The sequence below is a fragment of the Mastacembelus armatus genome, chromosome 24 (assembly GCF_900324485.2).
Source record: "Mastacembelus armatus chromosome 24, fMasArm1.2, whole genome shotgun sequence".
Classification (NCBI taxonomy): domain Eukaryota; kingdom Metazoa; phylum Chordata; class Actinopteri; order Synbranchiformes; family Mastacembelidae; genus Mastacembelus; species Mastacembelus armatus.
The window spans coordinates 7,939,189-7,964,765 of NC_046656.1; the positions used below are offsets into that span (position 1 = coordinate 7,939,189).

Sequence of the window (25,577 nt, forward strand, 5' to 3'; positions counted from 1 at the left end):
GGGGAGATCGAGATAGGCGGGGGTTGGGGTGGTAGGGAAAACAGACAGGCTGTTAGCGCAGGAAAAATATGTTATCGCCGTGGCAACGCAATGTGGCAACTCTCCATGGCAACAGCAGGTGGCTCAGGGCTGATATTTGCGTTTGCTGCTTTTGCTGTTTTGTGGTGTGTGTGTGTGTGTGTGTGTGTGTGTGTGTGTGTGTGTGTGTGTGTGTGAGTGAGAGAGAGAGAGAGAGAGAGTCCATCTTTACCCTGCATCTGGTGAGGTGAGAGCCACATCACAAGTGCAGACGTCCAAATCCTCTCATTCAGCAGCTTAGCAGAACATAAAACAGGATTCATATAACAAAGGAAACTCTCCTGATGAGTGGAAACAAGTGGGTTGCTTTTTCAGAGTTCACAGCCTCCCCAGGTGTTTTCTCTCCTGTTTGTGTGTGTATACATATGACCAAGATGCATGTTGTCAGACACACAGACTACTTTAACTGTCCTGCTGTAGAGAGAAAAAGGTGCAGCCAGATGTGTTCTCTAATAAGGACCACTCAACCTGGAAAAGCTCTTATATCCTCTCCCTTTCTCTCTCTCCCTCCATATCCCTCCATCTTTCTCCTTCTGTCTTAAATTTATGAATTCACCAGCAGAACTGTCTTCTTGTGTATGCGTGCGTAAGTGAAGATGTCTCTGTCTATGTGAGAAATGCCATCATTACCTCCCTCATTAGTGGTGCAATGATCACCTAAACTGAGTAACCGGCTTCGTGTGTGTGTGTCTATCTGTGTGTCTGTGAGTGTGTGTGTGTGTGTGTGTGTGTGTGTGTGTGTGTGTGTGTGTGTGTATGCATGTCTGTATGTACATGTGCATGTGTGCATTTGTGTTTTAATATGTCACACTGTACACACATCTACCTGAAACATGCCTGTTTGACATGAACGTGTGTTAAATGTGTTAAATGTGCTTGTGTGTGTGTGTGTGTGTGTGTGTTGATGAAGTTTGTTTTGTTTTGTTTTTTTATGTGTGTGAATGGACCAGTGGCGTGCGGTGGGGGGTTGTCATGAGAAATTACCCCCATGGACTACAGCAGCGAGGCTGTAATTCTCCGAGGTAATCACAGGGAATAATGGCAACAGTGGGACACCCGGGGAATCTAATCACTATAATCAGAAGCACTGGCTTATGGGCTCAAATTCCTGCCTTGCTATCTGCCTCGTGATGAAGCCTGCTGAGCTGGTTGGCTGCTGCAACATGATTGACCAGTTTTCTCTTTCTCTCTCACCCCCTCCACCCCTTCTTCTTCTTTCCTTTCTAGTCCTCCATTGTGGTCGGGGAGTCCCCTCTTCAGAAAGAACGGAGGAGTTCTCCTACAAGGTACCGTTTCACCTCTGCAAGTCTTGTACTGTATGTCTGTGATCTCCTACCTGTTTCTTTCCTTCTTTCTCTCTGTCTCACTCTCTTCCTCTCTCCTCCTCCCCGCCCTCCACCGTCTATGGATGTGCCAACTCCAATCATCTCAATTCCAAATCCCTCTTTTTAGAAGCGCACCTTGAGAATACCGAGCGCTGAGTTCTGACAGTTGGCTTGGTGCCAGAGGAGGAATGCTTTTTCTATGGAGGCGTATTTGAAAGTTTAAAAAAAAAGAAGTGATAGAGACTCAGCAAGTGGGAGAGGGAAAGACAGGGGGACAGAAGGAAAATCTCAGCTTCAAATCAGAGGCTGGGGAGCAACCCCTCTGCCTCCCTTTCCTCATTCAGCACAACATACATTCTCACTTCCTTTCCCCTCTGTTTCCCATTATTCCTCTCCTCTTCCCATTCCCCCCGACCTCCTCCCTGGTGGCTGGACGGCAGTTTAAATGGACATTCAATCCCAATCAGGGAGCACTCTGTGAGCTCGCTGGGCTGCCGAGTCCTAAATGGAGGGGGAAATGGATACATTAGGCGTCTGCGGCTCGCCCTCCATCGCTACTGATAATGGAGTAGTAATGGTCAAGGAGCCGAGGTTGGAGAGTGTCTAAAACCTGGACTCCCTCTAGACTCACACAGCCTGGAGTGATGTGTCTCTGTGGCTGGACAGATGGATAGACAGATAGATAGACAGAGAGGGAGACAGTTGGGAACGCTGATTTTGTGTGCACATGTGTCAAGGAGAGACGAGAAAAGGGAAACTTTTTAAATGTGTAATGTGTTTTTGAAAGAAGAGAGGGTGCAGAATGGTGGGGCGTGATATTCTGAGGCAGTGGGGAGAAAGATAGTTTTGACAACCAGCCAGAGGCAAAGACGAGGAAAAAGAGACGAGGAGGGGAAAGAGTTGGACTGCCAGAGAGAGTGAGTTTGGGGCTGTTAGTGCCCTCCGTTATTACTTCCATCTCCCATTCCCAGAGCTTTCAGAGCAGCTCCGCTCTGAGCTGATGTAGGCTGAAATCTGCCTCTCCCTGTGGCCCAGCACCAGCTCAGGATGAACACAAGGACAAAGGCTGTCCTTAACCCAACCCATCACCCCAACTCCACATCCCCCAAATTTCATCATTCAATCACTCTAAATTATAGAGGATCTGTCTTCCTATTTTTTAAGTACTCAGGTCCCAGTCATTTAAAAGGAACATTTTTCTGTTAATTGGAGCCATGTCTAGGGCTTTCTTAATCTATCACCTACAAGAGAAGAGTGTTTCCAAGGTAATAGAAAAATTGACCAGCTCTTAAATGTTTAATTACAGTAAATTTGTACGTCACTATTTGCACTACTTAAAATGTGCAAATTGTATTAGGATTATATCTGTTGAATCACAAATAACTAAAATCCAACTTTGCCAAAACAGTAAAGTAGATCATCTGCATAGAGGGCAGGCAAGGTCAAGGCTAGCAAAATAAATAATAGCTTGAAAGTGTCTATATCCACCTCACATGTAGTGGAGTCCAACTATAAGTTCTGATTATTGTGATATGACTCCTTCATAGGATCTGAGCATCTACAAAGGTTATGATTAGGTTGAATTGCAATTAGCAACATTTTTCAGTGATTAAGGCAGCTTGGCAACTGCAAAAACACTGCACCTAATTGCAACTCATCTTTCAGCACCTCTCTTGTCTGATTAATGTCAATTTGTAACACAGGATCTGAGTTATTTTCTTAGACCTTAGAGCTCTCCCTCCAAAGCCACAGAAGCCATTGTACAGCTGTTTTCTCAGGCTGAGTAGAACTTGTCGTGACCAGTAAACTAAATTAAGCATTGCTTTTATTTTGTCTCCCCCCCTGTAAGTCATAGCACGTCAGTCAGCCAACCACTTAAACACTCAGCTGGCATGTCAGACAAGCCAGTTAGCCATCGAGTTAAACTGCCAGCAACTTCAGCCCACCAGCAATCCAGTCAGTCAGTCAGACTACATTAGTATGCATTCTGCCCTCAGACTCAGTTTAACACACAGCAGCCAAGCAAGAAGATAGAAGGAGGGGGGCGGCTGACTGAGCAAGAGGCCACTTTCAAACAGTTGCGTTCTCAAGGTCTGCTGGGAGTGACCTTTGAACCTTTGGACTACGTGTAGAAGTTCAGTAAGCATGTGTGTGTTTGTGTGTACTTTTCTGTCTGCTCCACTCTTCTGCCGGCCGTGCGGAGCCTGCAGCCTGCAGGGCCATGTGGAACTCATTTAACAAGCGAAGAGGAGGCTGAGTGTGTATACAGCACATGAGAGCAGAGAGGGGAGGGAGGCTGAGGTCTTTGCTTGCCCTGGAAAACAGGCAGGCAGAGGAGATGGGCGGCAGGCTGAGATGTAGGAAGCAGACAGAAAAGGTAGAGCGGCTGACCAGACATAGGAAAAAAGGCACACTAGAGGATATTTTCTCTCCAGGAAAAAGGCAGAGATGCAGACACCTTTTATTTTCTGTATTTACTTTTTTTTCCTTAGCACATCCTGTTTTCTGCTGCCATGCCGTGTGTTTTTTTTTTATTTTTTTGCTTTGAGCTTGTAAAATCTATTGCTCAATAAGTGAGGACGGGCTTTGGAAGTGCTTCCTGTTCTTTCCCAGCATAGTTTGTCACCTCATCTCCTCAGCATATGTCCCAGGCTTTTTTACCTGCAGAGCCGGCATGCATGCTCCGTTGGAGATGTGAGTCACCACTACACATAGGCTGACAGCTAGATTGATAGACAGAGAAAGAAACCAAGAGGATGGAATTAGAACAACAAAGAGAAGGGTTTGCTGAGAAAATCAATCAGCAAAGCGAGGGGATGAAGATACAGAACACACACATATAAGGAGAGTTGTTTGTGCTTGTGTTAGGGTGGTGTGTGTGTGTGTGTGTGTATCTAGGGTAAACAGCGGTGGTCAGGAGTGTGTCACTGATCTATGAGAAGCCATGTTAAACAGAGCTTGGTATTTCCTTTCCCAATTTCTCTCCCTCTCCTTCTCTATCACTTGCTCTGCTGATGCATGATCTACCACTCTGTGGCATGTGGAAGGGGAGCCGTTGCTATGGCAACCCAAAGCCTGACTGGTGCGAGAGGTGGGGAAGGAGGGGTGGGCGCATGTCAACCCAGGGAGACCTAATGCACTGCCCACACACACACACACACAACCATGCAGTGAGTGATCAAGATTACTAAAGAGACTCTGTGCAGGGACTTACTTATAAGGTTATGGAGAGCAGAGCTGGAGATATCAGGGCAGAGCCACACTAACTGGAGTCAATAAGATTACTGTGGACACAGCCGGCCAGGGAAAGGCTACAGACCAACAACGACAAACAAATCTATCATAATTCATCTTTGTGTGTTACAACATGGGCCAAATATACATTGTGGGGTGGTTTTCTGGGGGGTGGGCTCATCATTACACCTTTTGTGTTTTAATAGGCTTGTGTTTCCTGGGGCAAATTAAATTTACATTTACATTTACATTTACTTTGGGTACAGCATATTGATGCTGTGGATAAATGCTTTTAGTATTTTCACCTTAAAGGCTGAAGCGGCAGACCATGCAAACAGCAGGTCATCATTTGTGAAATGCAAACTGACCCCAGAGATGAAAATGACAGCTGTTTTACTGAACTGGGATAGCTGTGGTGAGCAGCCAGCCCTGAGTAATGAGAGCTTTTGGTTCTTACATCCACACGCACCCCTTCTCTTCTCTTCTCTTCTCTTCTCTTCTCTTCTCTTCTCTTCTCTTCTCTTCTCTTCTCTTCTCTTCTCTTCTCTTCTCTTCTCTTCTCTTCTCTTCTCTTCTCTTCTCTTCTCAGATAATAAAAATATAGATTCACAGCTGTTGGAGAGTTGAAAGCATTTCCATAGATCTCCCCTCTGGTCTGTCACAATCCATTCAGTGTTTGTGAAATTTGTCAGGAGCTTCCAGAAGTAGGAAACCAGAGACAAGACTTTGACCTTGGTGGAAAATCTGGAGCTGCATCAGAAACAGATTTTATATGGGGGTTCTGAATGTTGTGTTTTAATCCCAAAGTGGCTTTTACAGCAAGACATTGTTGGTTCAGGACTAGAAAATGCTTCACTTTCTCCCAGGAGACACTGTAAGGTGAACCATTTTCTTTAGTGGCATATATCTTTTGACTCTCAATAAAAAGGAAGTAAGATTTGAATGTTCCTTAATTGAAATAAGTTTTAAACTGAATATAGCTTTAAGTCTACCAACTGATGGATCAGGAACATTGATAAACTGTGATCTCTAAGTCTTCCCACAGATTTTCAAATGTCCTAGTCCAGGCCTTGCGTGGGCCTCTCAGAAGCATTTAGCCTCTATTCCACAGCCAGACTACTATTCTGCAAGTGTCTGTATTTGACACCATTTGCATAACCATTTGCCAACATTGTGCTGTGTCATGACACCAGGTAATAGCCAGGTGATAAGCAGCACCCGGTTATTGCAAGTTAAAATCTTTGGTGTTCTTGCCTCACAGCAAGAAGGGTTCTGGTTTGAAACCCAGCAGGGGCCTTTCTGTGTGGAGTTTTCATGTTCTCCCTGTGCTTGTGTGGGTTTTCTCCAGGTACTCTGGTTTCCTCCCACAGTCCAAAAACATGGAGTGAGTGTGAGTGTGTGAGGTTGTTTGTCTCTATGTGACCCTGTGATGGACTGGTGACCTGTCCAGGGTGTACCCCTGCCTTTCACCCAAAGAGAGCTGGGATAGGCTCCAGCAGATCCCTGGGGGACCCTAAAGAGGAATACGCAGGTATAGATGATGGATGGATGAGAAAAAAGCATTATGGTATACTCCAGGTGGGCTTGCCATATGCCTGTTTATTCAGAAGAGTTTAATGGCAGTAAGATGGAGTGCTGTAGTGATGGTTCACCTTCTGGCAGATTCTCTGAAACTTGGTTAGCATAGGGTTTAAATAAATGTATAAAACATTTGTGGTATTTTATGCAAATTACCTTAAAATACATCTAATTCATTTTAGGTAAGTGTTAAGCACAACAAATGTGTCGGTATTCTCGAGTTTTAAATTCTTTGGTATCCTCTTTAAGTTCCAGCTACCTGCTGTTCAGTCCACAGCATCAGACAGGCCGGATTTAGCAGAGCCCAGCGGTCGTTGGTAATTGAATGATTCGCAGCAGCCTTAACTCATTTATGACGCTTTCCCGCTCAATTTAACCTTGCCTTGCTCATCAATATTGCCCTGTTGGCCCCCTTTGACGGTCAGCGAATGCTCATTGAGCTGCTCCAAGGTCTTATCGAGGTCCGATCAGGTTTTGGAGACATTTCCTGTGCGTTTCATCCTGTCCTCAGGATTAACTTTGAAACCGATTTGTGTGTTGCATGTAACTAGTGTTGCATGGATCTGTGTATTTACTTTGTTTAAGTCTTTGTCTCTTCTGCTCTTTCTTTTAGTTCCTCGTGGTGTGATCCAAAATGGTGCCCGCGTCAGGAGCCAGGCCCTTTTCCCTGTGATCAGACCCCTTCCCGTAAGTCCTGTTGGGAGCAGAACCTCGGCTATAAGGTGGGTAAACTTTGCTCCTGTTGCCCTCAACCATATAATTGATGTCGGTTAGGGCTTTCCCTGCACAAACGCATTCCCTTACAACCATAGACACACACACACCCTCATGCCCATACACACATACAGTACCCTTCAAACAAGCACAAAAAACACACACAAAACAGACTTTGAGCTGAAATTTTCCACTGATCGTTTACATAATTCCATCTTCACTACGTTCGAAATTCACAGGCATTCACACGCGCCCCACTGTTCAGAACATTTTATCCAGGTGTGTTTATTTAACGGACACACACACAAACAGGTTTATTAGAGGGAGAGGCCTCATGATTCAAAGAACATTTGGAGCATGCATGGACATGCACATCGATCACAAGAGCATATGCGTACAATGGTCTGTGCCACATTATGAATTAAACATACTCAAAGGTTTACTGAGGCTATGGAGTGAATGTTTGGTCACTGTACGGCTGTAAGGGGAGCATGTTTTTTCTCATTCTGCTTTACCTCATTCTGAAGGGTGAAAGAGTCCAGGGCACAGGACACGGCGCTGACGCTCCTAATGATTTATCAGTTGTCAGAATGCACCTGTCCGTAATACCTTATATCAAAAACGTGTCTCCTGACTAATAGAGCTAATCATGTGTTGCGGTTAAATGGCTTCTCTTCAGAATTGTGACTGTGTGATGTTCTCACTCTTCGAGCCTGCAAGTTTCTTTATGTGCTGAGCATGTTCCACAACCTCAGGGAGAGTGAGAGCTGTTCAAACTGCTCTGTGTCATTTGAAAAAAAAAAATGCATAGATGGCAATCTGAAATGAGTCTGCTCATTTCTAAGAAGGAAGACTAACTCTTTTTGGACATACAAGGTTTTAATCTGACCTGAGAAGTATGCACAAGGGGGCTAGTTCAGGGTGATTGATTATCACCTGAACTTTTCTTACTTTTAAGCTAAGTGCAGAGAAAACTGGAGCAGCTATAGCAGAGTGAAGAGTACAGTGGCAGGCCACCAGTCTGTCAGTGTGGCAGCGGAAGTAACAATATTCTGTCCTGCTCTGTGTCCTTGCTTCATACAGATCATCCCTGGGAGATTATCTAAGCCGGGGACAGGACAGCCCCTCTTGCTATTCTCCTCCACCCTGCAGTGAGGACCTCCAGGACGACCACACATACAGCACCGCTAAATCCCCCAGCAGGCTTTGCCCCTCCCAGGTCGCTGCCTCTTCCTCTCCCCTGGACGACGACGACATCATCGCTGTGGAGATCCAATCAGACGTCAAACCCGAGCCCCGGGAAATCCCTGTGGATTCTCACATCACCACTGCCGCCACCACCTACATTTCCCAACAGCCCTTGCGAGGACAGAGACGTAGTTCGGGGGCGTGTGCTGGGACTCTGGCGGGAAGCAGTTTGCCCTGGACCAAAAACCGAGCAAGGAGCATTAGCGACACACTGCCGTTGAAGAAGCGGCGTGCAGCGGCTGTGGAGAAGCCACCGGAGAGCGACGACGAGGAGATGAAGGAGGCAGCGGGGTCGCTGCTCCACCTGGCAGGGGTCAGAGCCTGCCTCAACAACATCACGAACCGCACCGCCAAGGGCCAGAAGGAGCAGAAAGAGGCCCTGAGAAACTAAGACACACACAGAACAAGTACATAGTCATGCCAACACACGCAGACAGTATACAGCTCAGAGCACGCACACACATCAGTGCACCCACTGACATATATACAGTACACAAATAGGTCAACAGGTAACGTTAATACAGCATTAGTCTCAATGGACACTTCTCATCTCCCTCTATCTATCTGCAGGGCATTAGGTGAATCCTACTTATTTGTGGCAATATCAAAAATCTATGTTTTCCTACATGTTCAACAACACTAACATCAATGGGTATTTTTCATGTGTCTTTGTTGTTTTTGTTGTTTAAAAGGGGATGAAAGCCATAAAAAAAGCATGTTTTTGTCACTAATTTGGACAAGTCGAGCACGACTAAACTGAATCACATTGAGGAGCGTACAGTACGTAAACAGAAGATGGCTGTTTGTCTTACCTGTTTGTTTCTATGTGAATCTGTAGCAATCTTGCAGTGATGCCAGCAAAGACGGCAGAGCCAACGAGACCGACCTATTTAACAAGACTTAGAGCTCTCTCAGCCGCTCGCTAGCATCACTCTCCTACATCCATGAGCACAAATGTGAGACTGTGCCAAAGATAAGCGACCAGGTTGCTTCATGTAGCCGATACAACAGCTGACAAAAAAAAAACAAAAAAACAAAAACAGAACAAAAAAAAAAACAAAAAACGAAGGCATAGTAGTAAAGAAGAGCTAAAGAGAATGACCTTTAGTGTCAAAATAATTGTAAAACCCAATGTGATATATATTCATGCACTTAAGATTATTTTACGCCACTTATAATAAAAGCATCATGGGTAAAGACATGGTTTATTTCAAGAGCACTCATAGTATTTAAGAATAGATATATTAAAAATAAAAAAATGGTCATGTTTATCACCATAGAGATGGATAGTGTGCCGGGTCTGAGGCAATATCTCCTTCATTTTGTTGTTGTTGTTGCATAATGTAAACATCCCTAAAAATTCTCCAATATTTCTGTCCATAGCCGTAGACACCTGGTATAGATATCATAGCTACCAGTAGCTACTACACTTTCCTCTTCATTTTGACACTGTCAAAGAACTATATACATAAACTGTGGGTTTAGATTTCTGTTTGTGTCTGTTTACCCTCACTCTACCCTCATAAAGATATAAGCAATTTGTCCAGTGTGGACAACTCTGTAAAAAGGTTAGAAAATATTTTATTTTTTTCCTTTCTTAATTGAAGCAATTTGACCTGCAGGACTTTCTCAGTTATATTGCATGGGTGCTTGTAAATAAGATAAAAAGCAAATCTTTTTTATTCAAAGATCATGTAAGATAAACAATGTATTTAGCATGAAGCATGACTTATTTTCATATAAACCTTGATCCTAGAGGAAAGAAAAAAAGTTTTGCCGCCAATTCTTATACCCGTGATTATATTGAACTTCTTTTTTTTTTTTTTTTTTTCCTTTGAATCTTTTGGGTTCTTTTTTCTGAGCGGGCTTTCGAAGACACGTCTTCAGGGAGGACCTTGGGAGATCACTCTGCACTTAGAGGCCCGAGGGTGCCACCTCTGGGCTTCGGGTTCAGGCTGTGTGGGCCAGCTGAATCACCTCTTATGGGGTGGGCTTCCGTTGTCTTCTGCCTGTACGGTGATTTTTAGGTGTTCAATGTTAAACCCAGTGTTATTTCAGAACAGGTGTGTAGAGTGTGTGAGTTTGTGCATCCAGGAACACACACCCTTTAACATTGTGCCTGCCTGCCCTCAGTACCTCTGTTGTCATGTCTCTGACATGTTTTGACAGAACGTTACCTGTCTTTATTTATAACAGTATTGGTTTTTTTTTTTCTCTCCTGTGTGTAAATGTACATTTGTCTTTATTTTCCATCAGCATTGTTCAATGTAAATGTGTGGATCAGACAGGCATGGGAAAACTTAGTAGGTGTCCTGAAAGAACCTCATATCTCTATAAAGGCTACTGTGGCATTGAACTGAAAAGAAAGAGGAATGTAGGAGATGGGATATGACAGAACATGTTTGTTTTCTAATTTACATACAGTATTGTTAACCCTTTGATTAAAGGTATTACTTGCCTTTGTGGATGTCAAACTTGTATACCGTCTTATCACGTATTTATCTCAAAAGCCCAACCTGGGGTTTTTTTTGTTTGTTTGTTTGTTTTGTTTTGTTGTTTTTTTGCTGGCCTCAAAGTCTAGGTGTATCTCACTTAGCGTCATGAGAACACTGACCTGATTGATATTCACAAGGGCAGTTGTGAGTTTTGACATTCTTCAGCCCATCAGATGTGGTATTGATACTACACTGCCAATATTGCGAATACAGTATTATTTAAGTATTCATTTCTCCCTAGTTGCAGAGGTCCAGTTCATATAACAAACACCTTTGTACGATAAAATGTAGGCTGGGTTTGGTTGTAGCAACAGAGTCAGACAAGGTTTTGTTTGAGCTGAGCAGATGCTGAGTGACTGTCAGCAAGCCAAGCAGGCAAACAAATGCATGTCCCAGCCACCGTCTATTGCCACCTGTAGCATGCATCACTGGCCTTGCATTTTGTATGGTATCCATGCCAGCATATAGAAAAGGCTGAGAGGAGACAGTGTCGGTGTTCTTTTCGTGTACCATCCATCTCTCATCTGATATCTGTCTCAGTGCTCCCATGGCCCAGGTCAAGCACTCTGCTGTATTTGCAGTATCAGTCCACGGTTGTGGTGACTAATAATGTGTTCAGTTGGTAAGAGGCATGTCGAGGGAAGAATGTGTTGCTTTAGCAACCGCCTTTTTTTTTTCCCTCTGACTCGCTCAGTGACATGCAGGAAAGATGAACTCCTGACCTACAAGCAGAACAACATAAAAATTTAGCCACAACATTTTAAAGCAAAGGAAATATAATTCACTGCCTGAAAAGCTCCTAAAACAAGTGTTTCTTTCAAACCTGCCAAACAGCGAAACGCTCTAAAGGATACAGTTGCCAGTTTTTATTTGTTGATGTTTTTATGCGCATTTTCATTTTCTGCTTTGTTTTCTATCTGACAAAAATTATCTACAATACTGCCATTATTTTCAGTGACTGTCTGAGATGAATATTGGAAAGCCATAGGTTAGAGATGTCAAAATGCAAAACTGTTATTGATCTGTGAGATGTGATGCAGAGTACACCCAGGTGTTGGTTTTTTCAGTAAATGTTCAATTCTCTCCTTATTGTGCAATCATATTGCCAAAGAATGATTTCAAGACCTATTGCATCACTACATGTAAATATCAACGTTGTCCAATACTGTGGCAAAAAATATATAAATGTTGTTTTATTTTGTTTTCCATTTTCTGAAAAACTACGATGATGTTTATGTGATGTATTGTCTTCCAGTTGGTTGCAATAATAAAAAATACAAGTTGCAGAAGATTAGTTTGACTATTTTTTTAATAATAGACAGTGGTGCCAAAGTCATTCATGCAGAGTTTGTGTTGATAGCCTTTCTGGTTGTCAGCTTCTGTGGGGTTACAAAAGCAGTATGTAATTTTTTCAAATGTAACCATTTTGCTCAGGCTTAAATATGGAACATTAGCCTGAGAAAGCAGCATCCCCCTTCTGCATCCCCTTTCTTTTCACCAATTCAATATGCAACACACACTCACCCCCATTTACTGCTAAAGTGCTAGCTTTGTGAGACTGGAGACTCTTTAATTTGCTCTCAAGACTGACCCCAATCATTAACCTCACATATTCACATCAACAAGGGTCTTATCATGACCATGCCTCTTCTGCCAGTTAATTATTCATTTACTTCGTCTAATCATTTAAGTTCAATACTTCTGTCTCCAAGTCAAATTCAGCCCCCCCTTAGGGAGAGAAGTAAAAGGGTTAATTGTGCCAAAGAGTTCCTCAATGTCTTATCAGTCTGAGTCGTGCCATTTTGGAGCTGTGTGGCGGTGGAAGCCCATTCATAATTGAAGCCGAGACAGGCTTAATGTCGAGCCAGTGCCTCCCTGTGCAGCGCGCTCCCACCACCAACACAACTGGAGCAAGCAGCTCCTCTGTTGCTATGCAACTACAGCAAAGAAAGGGGGGATGCATTCTGTAGATCTTTACAGGGCATCATACCACTCAGTTACCGGGAGTGAGACTCAAAGGTAGCGACGACATGCCCTGGATAACACAGCTCTCTGTTTGATCATATCTCAGTTTGAGAAGCAACTACTAAACATAACTCCCCAATCATCTTTTTTTACATCACTTCAGTTTTTTTTTTCAAAAAAACAGGTTACAAGTGAATTCCAAAGCATATTTTCCCGAGTGTCAGGTAGGCCTTTAATTTCCCCTCAGTGAAATAAATAAAATGAATTCACTTGTTGTGACATTTACCTAAGTGGTGGCATACTGAAGTGCTAAGTGAACTGATGCAAACAGAGCTGTGTGGTCCCCAGTCTATATCATCCATATCCACAGAATGACCAGCGAGGCAAGTTTCCATGGAGACAGAAGTGGAGGTAACGTTCTCTTGTCAGCTCTCATTTAGCGGAAAGCTTTATTGTTTTTGGAAATTTTCCCCTGGTAGTAGTCAGGGCAGGTGTGTTTTTGATTAAGCAGACAAGACTTATAGACAATGGCTCATCCACAAATTCACTTAAACCCCTCTTCATTGAATTTCATGTATAACAGTTGCATGTTGTACAAAGTGAATGGATTGTGTGTGTGTGTGTGTGTGTGTGTGTGTGTCATGGAATTGGAAAACAGGGGCTTATTTTGTCAAGTTATGGTACGTAGTGTGATCACACTCTAGTGGCAGCTTCATGGTACTACCATACTGCTATGGTACCACTATGATAAGTGCTCTGAAAGCATAAGAAAATTTCCCACATACTGTTGAAGTGCTGTTATATTGTATATAGGGAATTTGTCTAGGAATTAAATTATCTGCATATCTTCATGTAACCATGACCTCTTCTTCAGACGCCTACACCTTGGATCTCTCTTTATTTCCTTGAAAATTTTGGTGATAGACAATAGGCTACATAAATGTATAAATTAATATAAACTTTAGTAAGTAAGTAAGTAAGTACGTTTTCCTTTGGGGTTTAAATTTAATTATTATAAAAAATATATTATCTACTAATATCATTATTAGCCTGTGGAAGACTGTGATTAATTCACTAAAGGGGTCCTAATATTTACAATAGGCATAATTCAGTAAACAAGCTCACTGAGCATAAAAAAAAAGATACAGACACTTGGATGTGGCACTGGGACTTTTGAGCTGGGTCTCACTCGCTGCACCTGTATCAGTGTCACCAGTGTAGCTTCTCCCACTAAACACTGTGGACAGGATTTTTGTCAAAATAAACAAACCCAGGTGCAAATTCACTCTATACAAAATGAATTTGAACTAAATCCTGTATAGATTTTTATTAAAAGACTAAACTAAAACTAAATAAGTCGTCTGCCAAAATTAACACTGGTAACTAGATATTATAACACGTGGGAATGAGATAGACAGAAACGGTTGTCTGCAGCTGTCATTAGGAGACTGTGCCAGGACTTGACTGAGAACATGTTGCACAGAACAGTAAAACTGGTTTAGCAGAATGTGTAGCCTAAGTGTCAGAATTGCCTCCCTGTAAACTGTATATATTGTATTTAATAATGTATAATATCAAATATTAAATGCAAATTAATAACATTTTTCAGCAGGAATGTAATTCCAAAAAATAACTGTATAACCTGTCAATAAGGTATTGGATGTTTAGTATTTGCTGTAATTGTATTTTTTAATTATTATTGTTTAATTCAAAATATGTAACTAATTAAACTACACGTTTACTTGTCGCTCACTGCATTTAAACTACATTTCCCAGCAGCAGCTGTACTGATTGGTCAGCATACTCATCACGAGATCTCGCGCTATGTGCGGTTTGACCCTGCCCTATGTCTCGCGCACTCGCAGCTCCATCGCTCAGTATATAAAGCAGGACATCGACGGAAGGAGTACGGCTGGGGAGTCGCAGCCCGGGATTGTAAATAAGACCGCTGAAACTGTGTTTTATTTACAAAAGTGATACCGGCTGTTTTAAAATATCTTTCCCAGTTGTTTTAATTCGTTTTTCGTAATTTTTTGGCTCTGTTTCTCGCCTATTTCCGTGTGGTTTTTACACTACGCGTATAATGGCGAGCTCGGCTAACTCGAACCCAGTGGTAAGGATCAATCTCTCAGGATTGTCAGCGGGGACATGGGGGTAAAGTTAACTTCATAAGCTGCCGACGAGCTGGTATTTTTCTTGCAGTGTTATGAATCTGCTTTAACAAACACTTCACTGTTTTATCCAATAAAATCAAGACTTAAGTTCAGTCAATCGGCCATTTTAATCAGTTTCCGAAACTAGATCACGTTAGTTCTCTCACATTAAAGCATCTGGGAGGTTTAAAGACTAGCGAGAAAATCAGAAAATCTGCATAAGTTGTATTTAAATTCACGTTTAGTGATGAAATGCAGTTTCAGGTTGTAGGTTATGGGATGTTTGTCCGATTTAGGCTTTGACGAGTTGGCCGTGGACTTCGTTGATTCATGATAGTGTCCCGAGTTGTGTGAAATAGCGTCTGGTTGAATTAATTTAAAATCGTTGGTGTGTAAAGTTTGTGCTGTTTTTCAAGTCCAGGCTCGCAGCTTTGAGTCGGTGATAGTTACAAAGGACATACTGTAAATGCAACCTAAATAGTTAGTTTTACATACTAATATCAAATACCAATGTACTCAAAGCACCTTGTCATCCTCCCCTGCGAATGAATGAAGCTTTTATGTGTTGACAAATTAAAGATTCGTCAGCCGAAAGTCGCCAACGCTCAAACGCCTCATCATTGTCCACCATTCCACGACCCGACGGCAGGACAGCCGCCCCACTACACCACTGTTACCCATCTCATATCAAGTTTGTCCTTCTCCCTACCGGCAAGGCCATGTTGTTTAGCGAAAGCTGAGCACTCATAAGATTTTACACCGAAAATGTCCTTCACATTGCGCCATATAATGTGCAAGCTACGAGGCTGTCGAGCGTGCAGTTTGCCGCTCTGTAAAATGGCTTCCACGTCTCCCCGCTCTCCGGCTCTGACCCTCCTCCTTTCCGCTGCCTGGTTTTATACAGCCATATTGGCTCTCTAATATAGACTGGCCGGGATGGGAAGGTGCTACTCGACGCTACGTCACTGGCTCTACATATAAACACCAGACTGTGCTTTAAATAGTGAGGAGCAGACGGGCCGAGAGGGAGGGAAGGACAGACCGAGGTCCGTGCTGCGGACACCGGGGACAGTGCGGTGCCGCGGCCTGCGGCTGTGCCGCGTTTGGGGTTACAGTCTTACCGCTGTGTGTGTGTGTGTGTGGTTTTTTTTTTCAGCCACTGTCGTAGAGCCTCAAACGGTATGCGGTTATTGTTGGTGTGCGCGACGCATGCCTCGGTATCCCTGACACATAGACCTGGTTCGTAGTGATTAGCATAGGAATCCTGGTCCAGATGGGTTCGGGTACATGGACAATGTGTGCAGGCGTTATAGCTCAATGGGACAGACTAGAGTTGAGGTACACATCAGATGTTATTACCACATTATACAAAAACATGCCTGTACGGCAAGAAAACTGGAAAATATTGGAATATCCCACACAGGCTGTTAAGTTATGCTGCCCTTATATAATTAGTTAGTATTAGACATCTTAAAATTTAAAACATTTTCAATAGCTCATTTGTCAGCATGTTATAACATACGTGTATGTTTCATACAGCATTTGAGGGTCTTGTGTCTTTCTTCTTGCTTCCTCTCAGCCTAAACTATATAAGTCTGTGATTGAGGATGTGATCACCGAGGTGCGAGAGCTGTTCCTGGATGAGGGAGTGGATGAGCAAGTGCTTCTGGAGCTGAAAACGGTATTTGTGCTCAGCAGTGTTGCTCTTGTGTACAACCACTAAGGAGAAACATCACTAGTGCAGAAGCCTGGTGAGCTGTGAACTCCACATAAGTGTTGCATAAGAAGTAGTTGATATCAGGCTACTCCCAAATAATAATATAATGCATTTGTGTTCTTTTTGGTTGAAAAAAAAAAGTTTAAAATAATTTTAAAAAATTTCAAAATATATAAAAAATTATCTTGATGGGCTTTTCTTGCTGTTGTTTCAGCTATGGGAGAACAAACTGTTGCAATCCAAGGCAGTGGAGGGCTTTCATACTGAGGAGCAGGCAGCCCTGCAGGCCGCTCAGCAGCAACAGCAGGTTCAGCAAGTCCAGCAGGTCCAACAAGTCCAGCAGGTGACCCAGCCAGCACAGGCCCAGCAGGTCATCCTACCCCCCCAACAGCCACAAGGTTGGTCAGCACTGGAGCTGCCACTGCAATCAAAACAACTAGCAAAAGTGCATCAGTAGAAGCATGTTGGTGATATATGCTTGCAATCGTTAGAATAATTTTTATTAAATCCTCAAATAATTTATGACAATATGAAAATTAGTCAAAAATCATGGTAATTTAAGAGGTTTTTGTGGATGTTAATATTCAAAGAATACTATTATTACGCACTATAATAAATTAAATAACTCTACCAAGTAAGGATTTTGCTTTGTTTTACCATTTTTGGTTTAGGAAATTATGGAGTGACTTAAAGAGACTTCACCGATTTTGAACCAGATGGCTAAATTTTAGACTTGAGATGTTTATATCAATGAATAACATCTGTGTTACCTATAGAAATAGCTCTTTGTAAATGCTCTGAAAAACATCTGTGGGATGATGTCATTTTCTTCACTTGGCAAACAATTCAGACAAGGATTTTGTTGGATATTCACCTTGGGAGCTTTCGGATATAAGACGTTCTTTTTCACTGTTTTCTCCAGTCATAGGGTGTTAATTAAAAATGGGTCTTTGCCATTTGACCACAAAAAGATCCTAGTTGTATTAAATTATCATGTTTCTCCACACAGATCCCCAGCAGCAAGTCATCCTTCAGGATTCCAAGATTCTGCAGCATATGAGTGCAACAGGGATGGTAAGTTTATTTCCCTATAAAACTAACATTGTTTGGGGTTTTGTGCTCACAAGAAAAACAGTGGGAGCAGTTTTTGTATATCGCTCTCAAAAAAAAAAAGTACTACAAAGTAGTAGCTAGAGCACCTCTTCTTCATTCTACATAGGGGATGGGAATATAGTAACATGGTAAAGTAATGTGGATGAAAGGCCCTTTGTGAAGTTGAAAACCATTAAGTATCTGAGTCACCTCAGAGTCTGAGATGATGTCAGTGTCCAGGGGGTTATTGCCACACTAACTTCTCAAACTTCATTGGGTTCTCCATAATCATACTCCTGTCTCCATGTGCAGAGCAGTAATGACGACATACTGCTTAAAGCTGTCCTCCCCAACTTCACGCTTAGAGCTGCGCTTCTTTTGGAGCCTGAAATTGCCATTTTGCCTGTGTCAAAATTCTGCACATTGTTGCAGCTTCCACACAGTGAGAAGACTGCAAAATGTCTTAATATGTCTATGTAGACTTTTTTCCTTAGACCAAATTGAGGGGCAGAAGAACATGGACTGCAACAGAAAGGAAGGGAAGGATGTTCAGAAAGTAGTTTAGTAGCCTGGATTAGACAATTTTGTCATACACACAGACACACACACACCAAAAACACACTTTTTAATTTCGCGCATTAACCTGTTGCCACTTTACTTTTTTGTATTTCCTCCTCTCAACAAAAGCTTTTCTTCCATAAGCCAAACTGTTAATGTCTGGGCTTCCATCTGTGCTGCAGTTTAACTGTGTTTTTTTTAATAGTCAAACGCCTTTTTTCTAATTTCAAATCTTTTTCCATCAAGTCTGAAAGATAAAATCAATGCAAATACGTTAACACTACATTTGACATGCCAGTCTTGAAATATAACTATTAGCACTTTAATTTAAGTGGTTTTGTTGAGCTTTAAAATCTCTATAGGAAAATTTAAGAAGCAAATATACAAATAGGCTTTAGATTGTGAGAGCCAGTTTTAGCCGTGGGGCTAGGGACATCTTGGTCTTCAGCTTCTGAACCAACTTCAGTGAGGTGTTTTTTGGGTTAATATTAGGTTTAGATTAGTATTCGGGTAAGTGCTGTGTTTAAGGTTAGGGTAAGGTGCTGTGGAATGCGTTATGTCAATGAGAGTCCTCCTAAGATAGCTGCACAAATGCATGTATGAAAGATATGAAAGACCTCACTGCCTCAGTTCAATGATTTTTTTTTTTTTTTTTTTTTTTTTTGTGTGTGTATGTATTCTTTTTTCTGTAGAGTGCAGCAGCGACTGCAGCAACCCTTGCTTTGCCTACAGGGGTCGCCCCATACCAACAGCTCCTCACCAGCCAAGGTAAAACACATGATTCTGAGCTTAACAACATTTATTCATGCGATACATTAATAGCTCCCAGTTTGTTTAGCAGTTGCAAATAATGCATGCAGCTTCACAATATGTCTCTTTTGTTTTGTGGTGTCTCAGGTCAAATTCTGCAAGTGTACCGAGCTCCCAATGGAGCTCAGTATCTCATCCAGCAGCCCCAGCAACCAATCTTGCTGCAGCAGCAGATGCAGCCTGGTGGTGTACAGGCACCTGTCATACAACAGGTAGGAATGTAGCTTTACCCAAGAGGCAGTAAAAATAAATAGGGGTGCATATTTACAGACCTCCTATATCTGGGCAGTCCATAGTATGCACCTGACACATAGTGAAGCCATTTGGCTTCATAGCTTTGGGTCCACTAGCACTGAAGCAGTAGAAGAACCAACTTTTGGAAATATGGAGAAGAAAAATGCCATGATAATCATAAAAAGATTCTGGGAAAATGGGATGGCTCCTGGCTCACATCTCTTCACTGTTTCCAAAAGAAATGTTATCTATTATCCTATTGTCCAACTAACCAAAACTCAGTTTAATAATACATCAGTTTGCTTTTCAGTCAGATAAGTGTTAGAATAACTTTTATGTCTCTAGAAAACAAAACAAAAAAATCAAGACTATTTATAAAGGTTAATCTAAGAGCATGTCTGCATGGATTCCTTCTGTTTACTGCCTATCCAGGTTCTGGCTCCTCTGCAGGGAGGCCTTCCCCAGCAAACAGGAGTCATCATCCAGCCGCAGCAGATTGTCTTAGCTTCAGGAAACAAAGTCCAAGGCAGTACACAGGTCTGCACTTTTCTTTATGACTAATTTAATTTTTCTTATCTGGAAGAGGGAAATGCAGTTGTATGCTTTTCTAATATATCTCCAGCCTTGAAATCCTATGTGATTTTAATAGCTATATACTATATTTGCAATCACAGTGCTTCACAAGTCAAAGCTAGTCCAAGGTCATATTGACTTCTCCTTTTTTCTTTCTGGGCCCCTTTTCTTCCAGGTGATGCAGGCAGCAGCAATGGCACCGCAGCCCAGTCAGGCAGCAACAGCAGCTCAGGTTCAGCAGGTCCAGCAGGTCCAGCAGGTTCAGCAGGTCCAGCAGGTCCAGCAGGTCCAACAGGTCCAGCAGGTTCAGCAGGTCCAGCAGATTCAGCAGGCCCAGGGTGCTGCTGCAACACAGGCCCCAGCACAGCCCCAGCCCCAGCAGCAGGGCCAGCCCCAGACTCAGCCCCAGCCTCAGGCACAACAACCCCCCATGATGGTGCAGGTGGATGGAACCGGAGACACCTCGTCAGAGGAGGATGAAGATGAGGAGGAGGAGTTTGATGAAGATGACGAAGAGGAGAAGGACAAGGATGGGGGAGAGGATGGGCAGGTGGAGGAGGTGGGCACTAGTAGACATAAGAACTTTGAAAAGTTCTGTTTCATCATAATTATAAATTGCAGCAAATACTTATATCAGACCTTGTGCCAAGTATTTGTGGGTTTCTCTTAGTGTCAATTTGACTGAAGAAAGTTAAACTGGTCAAAAACCAGAAAATTTCAGGTCAGATATGCTAAATCATTTCATGTGAGTCAGCTCACAATGAGCAGCAGTAGTGTGTTTTGTTGTATAGAACAAATGCTGTTGTGTTTTGTCACTTTATCACAGACATTTGATAGTGTTTAATCTTTTTTGTTTTGTTTTCTTGTCAGGAGCCTCTGAACAGTGGGGATGATGTCAGTGATGAGGAGGACCAGGAGCTTTTTGATACAGAGAATGTCGTGGTATGCCAGTATGACAAGGTAAGAAGCAAACTAAATCTGTCTGTTCATTGAAATGCCAGGGTTCATATGCATCCTGGGAAATATTAGATTTTCCGATCCTGGAAAAGTCAAGAGCAATGAAAAAAGTAGTAAAACATGATAAAAAACATTTTGTCATCGTCAAAAAAAAAAATTGACATTTTTGTCTTTTTCTTGAGAGGAAAAAGCTGGTAGCTAAAATTATGGCTACTGCATTCTCAGTGGGTGTGAAAGTGTTGAAACCCTCTGTATAACTTGTTTGAATTTTTTTTAATACACCCTAAATCACACATTCCAGGAGCTCAGTTTCAGTGCCTGTCAAGAGGCAGAACTAAATCGAGTTCCAGGTCTCCAGGGAGAGTGTTCACGGGGCTGACGCTTGTCATCAGATAAACATTAAGTGCATCACGTCTCAAGTATTTGCATAAAAAACCTGAACATGCCTGTGAACATGTGTTCATATTGGTTTAGAGGTGAATTGTGTAATTTATTCATACCGATCAAGAGGCAAAGCTAAGACAGCAGTTGGCCCCGGGCAAATCTGTGACAAAATTTTCAGTGCTTTAAACCTCGTCGCTATGTCGTATTCTTGCTGTGACATCGTCGCCAGAGCTGATCACAGCTGGTCAATTCTTGTAATTTCACCAGATGCGGCGCAGTGCACCTCAGGGGCAGCTCTCCACTCCGCTTTGCTAAAAACATACACCTAGGGCTGTTTTGGACAAAAGCCACTTCTGGCATGCTTCTGAAAAGAGTGCAAGCCACCACTCAGGCAGTGCTTTCATCCTGAATGATGAGGATGGATGGATTTTTAACAAGTACAACACAAACGTTTAATCCACATTCTTCATAACTGGGTTTCCCTCTAGACTTTAGGCTACAGCACAGCAAACAAGGAAATAAACAGTAAACACAATTAAATTGGACAAAAATATAAGCAACTTTATTATGTAGCCTACTTAACTACTTTTAAAGGTTTAAAAAAGCAGTAAAAATCAACAAGTCACAGCTTTTCTGAGATGCTGCCTGTGGGATATGGATCTGTACACAGAACAAAACCAAATGCTGTGTCAGATCCGCACCTGGTGAGATAGATTTAAGTTTCACAAATCTAGCTGTTAATCAGGTTGGTGTGAATGTGGTAGTTTCTAACATACGCCTGGTCTTATGGTCCTCTAGAGGGGGAGAGGAGAGAAATCTTTTTTCGTTGTTGTTTTCACAGCTAAAATAAAGGTTTCGCAAATCTAGCAGTGGGTTTTACACAGTATTAAAGGCTAAGAACAAGGATGATGTTGAGATCAGGACTCTGTGGGGGCCAGACCATCTGTTGCAGGACTCCTTGCTGAACATAGTTCTTTATGACTATGGCTGTTTGTTTGAGCTCGTTGTCATGATGACTAATGAATTTGGGACGTGTCAAATATCTCCCTGATAGTATTACGTGATGGATCGCTATCTAAACAGCTGTAGTGTCTGATATTGTTATAAAGAGAAGACTTCGGTATGGAGGAACTGCTTAATTTAGGGTGTGAGTCACTGTCACTGAAAATCATTTCCTGGAAACAGTGGGAACCCTGAAGACAAGTGCTTAATTAATAATTCCCTTGTATTTCTTCATATAGGATCTGTATTAGAGCATGTTGCCTATATTAGATGCTTTCTCTATATTAGAGCATGTGTTGTGTAATGTGGGTATGTTGATACTGAGATACACATATACACATTTGGAAAATGAGTTGTTCTATTCAGCAATCAAAAGAATACATATTGATGTGTTTGTGGTAAAAGCATAAAAGTTTTACTACACAAAAAGCCTTCATTAATTATCAGTTTCACTCCAGCTTAATGAAATCTGTATTGTCAGATATCATCATACACACAAGGAATATACTGAAGTCGAATTCTTTGTGTCCAACATACACGGGCAATAAAATTGATTGTGATTCTGATTATACCAGTCCTCTGTTGCCGTGCACGAAAATACAAGCCTCTGAAATTGCTTATTTCATTCCAGTTTCTGTCTCTGTTCTGTTTATATTTGCCACAAAGGGAACAATCAAAGACTGCATTTCAGTCCTTTATTGTGTCTTCAGGGTATTAGACCATTTGGCCTTGACTGCAGTGTTTATTCACCGGCATTGTGTGTATTATACCACTGTTTGCTGCTAATTCAGTGCTAATAAAGAACTACAGGTAAGCACTTGTTAATATTGCGGTCTGACTGAGTCTTCTCTGCGCATGGGCTAAAGACATTAAAGATCATGTCCACTGTGAGCTGAAACAGTGTCCATCTGTCCTTGACACCCACAGCATTCATTTCCTTCTCTCAACTCCCCAGATTCACAGAAGTAAGAATAAATGGAAATTCCACCTGAAGGACGGGATCATGAATCTGAACGGGAGAGACTATGTCTTCTCCAAAGCCATCGGGGATGCCGAATGGTGAAGTAGAAAAACAAAACAGACAAAGCAACAGGAGCAGGAACTCTGTAACTCCTTCTATCCAGTTAAGACACTTCAATATCCTTCCATATCCTGAGACTGGATTCATTTCAGGAAACTGAACTCTGAGTCTTTGAGAACTCTGACAAACCCTAAGGACTGTGAGGTACTGTAAAACCTGGGTGTCATCAACAACACTCAACTGGCCTTGCAAGATGAGAAAACCTGCAGGGGAAGGGAAAGCCTGTGAACAGGGCAATGTTTCTCTTTTTTCTCCTTTTTCTTTCAGGCGTCTCAATCTTTTCCCTGAGAGAATTCACAGATGTTGGAAGGAAAGCATTTCACGTGATACAGGTGTAGTGGACCAGGGTGACCTGACCTACCCCACCACAGGAGGTCAGAGGTCATTCATTATAACCCCATACGCGAGACACACCTTCATAATGCACTGTAGTCAGTTGACTGGATTGATTTGTGTCTACGTTGAAGTCCAAACTTAGTGCCACCAGTCGAGATTGCTGCCTTTAGAACAGCCAGAATTTGGCTTCTCATTTTTGTTTTTGGATCGCAATTCTGTCTCAGTTCATGTTTATCAAAGTGTTGCTCCAGAGTGTTTTATGTAGCGATCAACCCATTATTGTTTTAATCATTTTTAAAGTGTTTTCAAAGGATAAGACAAATATGGTAAAATTGCATCAATCCTAAAGTAACTAAGAGTTGCATAAAAAGTTTTTTTTTTTTTTTTTTTTTTTTTTCACGTGCTAAATCCAAAAATGCTTCCTCATCAGCTTTTCTGGAGTTTCATTCCATCTTTGTCACAACGTAACAAAAACAAACAAACAAAAAAAAAACAGCTAAAACATTGAATTAATTTGAGAATTGTAGAAATTGTCTCAAGGTTGGTCCTGTTGGTGTACCTTTGCTCTTATTTTAGTTCCCTAAAGCCGTCTGAACATTTGCAGTTCCTCAGTGTGTCGTGAAATCAGTAGCCACAGTGTGCTCAGTTCTGTCATTTCTGTGTGCGTGCGAGTGTCTGTCTGTGTGAGAGTGTGTGTGAGTGATACAGTGGCATATAGTGAGTGGTTCACGTGTGTGTGTGTGTGTTGATTCATGTGTGTTGTCACAACCTTTCTCTGACAGGATGTATATTTTGCTTGCACACCGCATAATAAGTTCACAGATAAAACAGTAAAAAAGAGATTTTAATGTTTTGTTTGTTTAGTTAGTTTTGGTAGGGGCAGGGCAGTGTCCTTTTTTTTTCTATTTATTCTTGAAAGTTAGTGAGATTTTTTTTTTTTTTTTTTGATGAGGATGGAAAGCCGCACCAAACTGTGCTCTTATAATCTTAAGTGTTCCTTTGTTTTGTTTTGTTTTTTTTTTCTCTGTTGGCTGGACAAAGCAACTTAACGCTGCGTTCTAAATCATTTCGTCCACCGTGTTTTGTTGTTTTTTTTGTTTGTTTGTTCCCCCCCCCCCCCAAGCTTTTCATTTTATTCATGACTTTTAAAATGAGACTATTTTCTATCAAAGTGAGTTTAACTTGAGGGGGCTGTGTGTTTCTCTGCAGTTTGTTTTTAGTGCCCCTGTTGCAGCAATTTCAAATAAAGTACATGTTTTTTTGACTGTTGTGTCAATTTTGTTGTTGGTTGGCTCTATAGCGCAGTGTGAGCTCCAAAAGACCCCACGTTAACAACAAGGAAGCACTGATCAGGTTATTTATATACAACCAAGAGTTTAAAAAAAAAAAAGAAAGATTTTACTGTATTTTCTGAACATAATTAGGGTTTTTTCTTACTGACTAAAAGAAAAAAGTAATTGCATCTATTTTGATTTTTGGACAGTGGAAACAAAAAAAAAAACAAAAAAAATCACTTTCAGACAAACTGTTAAAGGCCCATTACCATCTGCAAATATAAATGTGCCAGGGGCAGAGGTTTTCACCATGAGTACTGAAAAATACTCTAGGCTTTGACAACACAGCATCCACTAGGTCTCATGCTTGTTGGTGACAAAAATGTCTACCTAGCTCATAGCCGCTAATACTTACCCACATTGTTGGTTCTTTCGTGTGCCTTTTGAACTTTCAGTTGTATTGTTAACTAAATGGTGTCGTCTATAAAAATGTGTTCTCTGCATCCTGATTGTTTGGTCATGTATGTTCAGCTTATCCTATAATTAAGTAAATGTATTGCTTGTATTCATTTAGTTTTTTAACTTAAATCTAATTTGGAACAAAATTCAGAAGACTGTGTATTTGAAACAAAGAAAATGTCACTTTTGCTTTTTTAAATTCAGTTTTTATTTAGGTGAGTAAGTGAATGTTCGACCCTTTTAAGCAATACATCTTTTTTTCAACAAAACCATTTTTTAAAATTATTTAAACTCTCAAACACTTTAAAAT

At 41.7% G+C, this 25,577-nt stretch overlaps 2 protein-coding genes across 3 annotated transcripts in view; both read left to right on the top strand.

The window, feature by feature from the left end:
- LOC113137144 (forkhead box protein N3) overlaps positions 1-9,252 on the top strand; it is a 50,373-nt gene extending 41,121 nt beyond the window's left edge. Inside the window, exons 4-6 of the mRNA XM_026318595.1 lie at positions 1,306-1,364; positions 6,829-6,937; positions 8,013-9,252. Of these exons, the coding sequence (XP_026174380.1) occupies positions 1,306-1,364; positions 6,829-6,937; positions 8,013-8,568 (724 nt within the window). The 3' untranslated portion in view covers positions 8,569-9,252. The remainder of the gene's footprint in view (positions 1-1,305; positions 1,365-6,828; positions 6,938-8,012) is intronic.
- A 5,275-nt stretch (positions 9,253-14,527) lies between these two features.
- gtf2a1 (general transcription factor IIA, 1) lies at positions 14,528-24,798 on the top strand. Of its 2 annotated transcripts, none has more exons than XM_026318196.1 (10): positions 14,528-14,750; positions 16,370-16,471; positions 16,722-16,905; positions 17,517-17,581; positions 18,850-18,925; positions 19,055-19,179; positions 19,634-19,738; positions 19,950-20,333; positions 20,645-20,734; positions 23,073-24,798. In XM_026318196.1, the coding sequence occupies exons 1-10, from the start codon at positions 14,721-14,723 to the stop codon at positions 23,178-23,180; spliced, it is 1,269 nt and encodes a 422-aa protein (XP_026173981.1). In that variant the 5' UTR covers positions 14,528-14,720; the 3' UTR covers positions 23,181-24,798. The 2 variants fall into 2 exon arrangements, with proteins under 2 accessions (XP_026173981.1, XP_026173980.1); XM_026318195.1 differs by lacking the exon at positions 14,528-14,750 and adding an exon at positions 15,976-16,128.
- Positions 24,799-25,577: the final 779 nt, after the last annotated feature.

What these genes read in the sequence shown, in the direction of transcription:
- gtf2a1 (XM_026318195.1), top strand. Translation starts at nt 16,078, where the DNA reads ATGGACAATGTGTGCAGGCGTTATAGCTCAATGGGACAGACTAGAGTT. An exon ending in TGGGACAGACTAGAGTTGAG is followed by an intron (nt 16,129 to 16,369) that starts GTACACATCAGA and finishes GCTTCCTCTCAG; the next exon opens with CCTAAACTATATAAGTCTGT. An exon ending in ACCCCCCCAACAGCCACAAG is followed by an intron (nt 16,906 to 17,516) that starts GTTGGTCAGCAC and finishes TTCTCCACACAG; the next exon opens with ATCCCCAGCAGCAAGTCATC.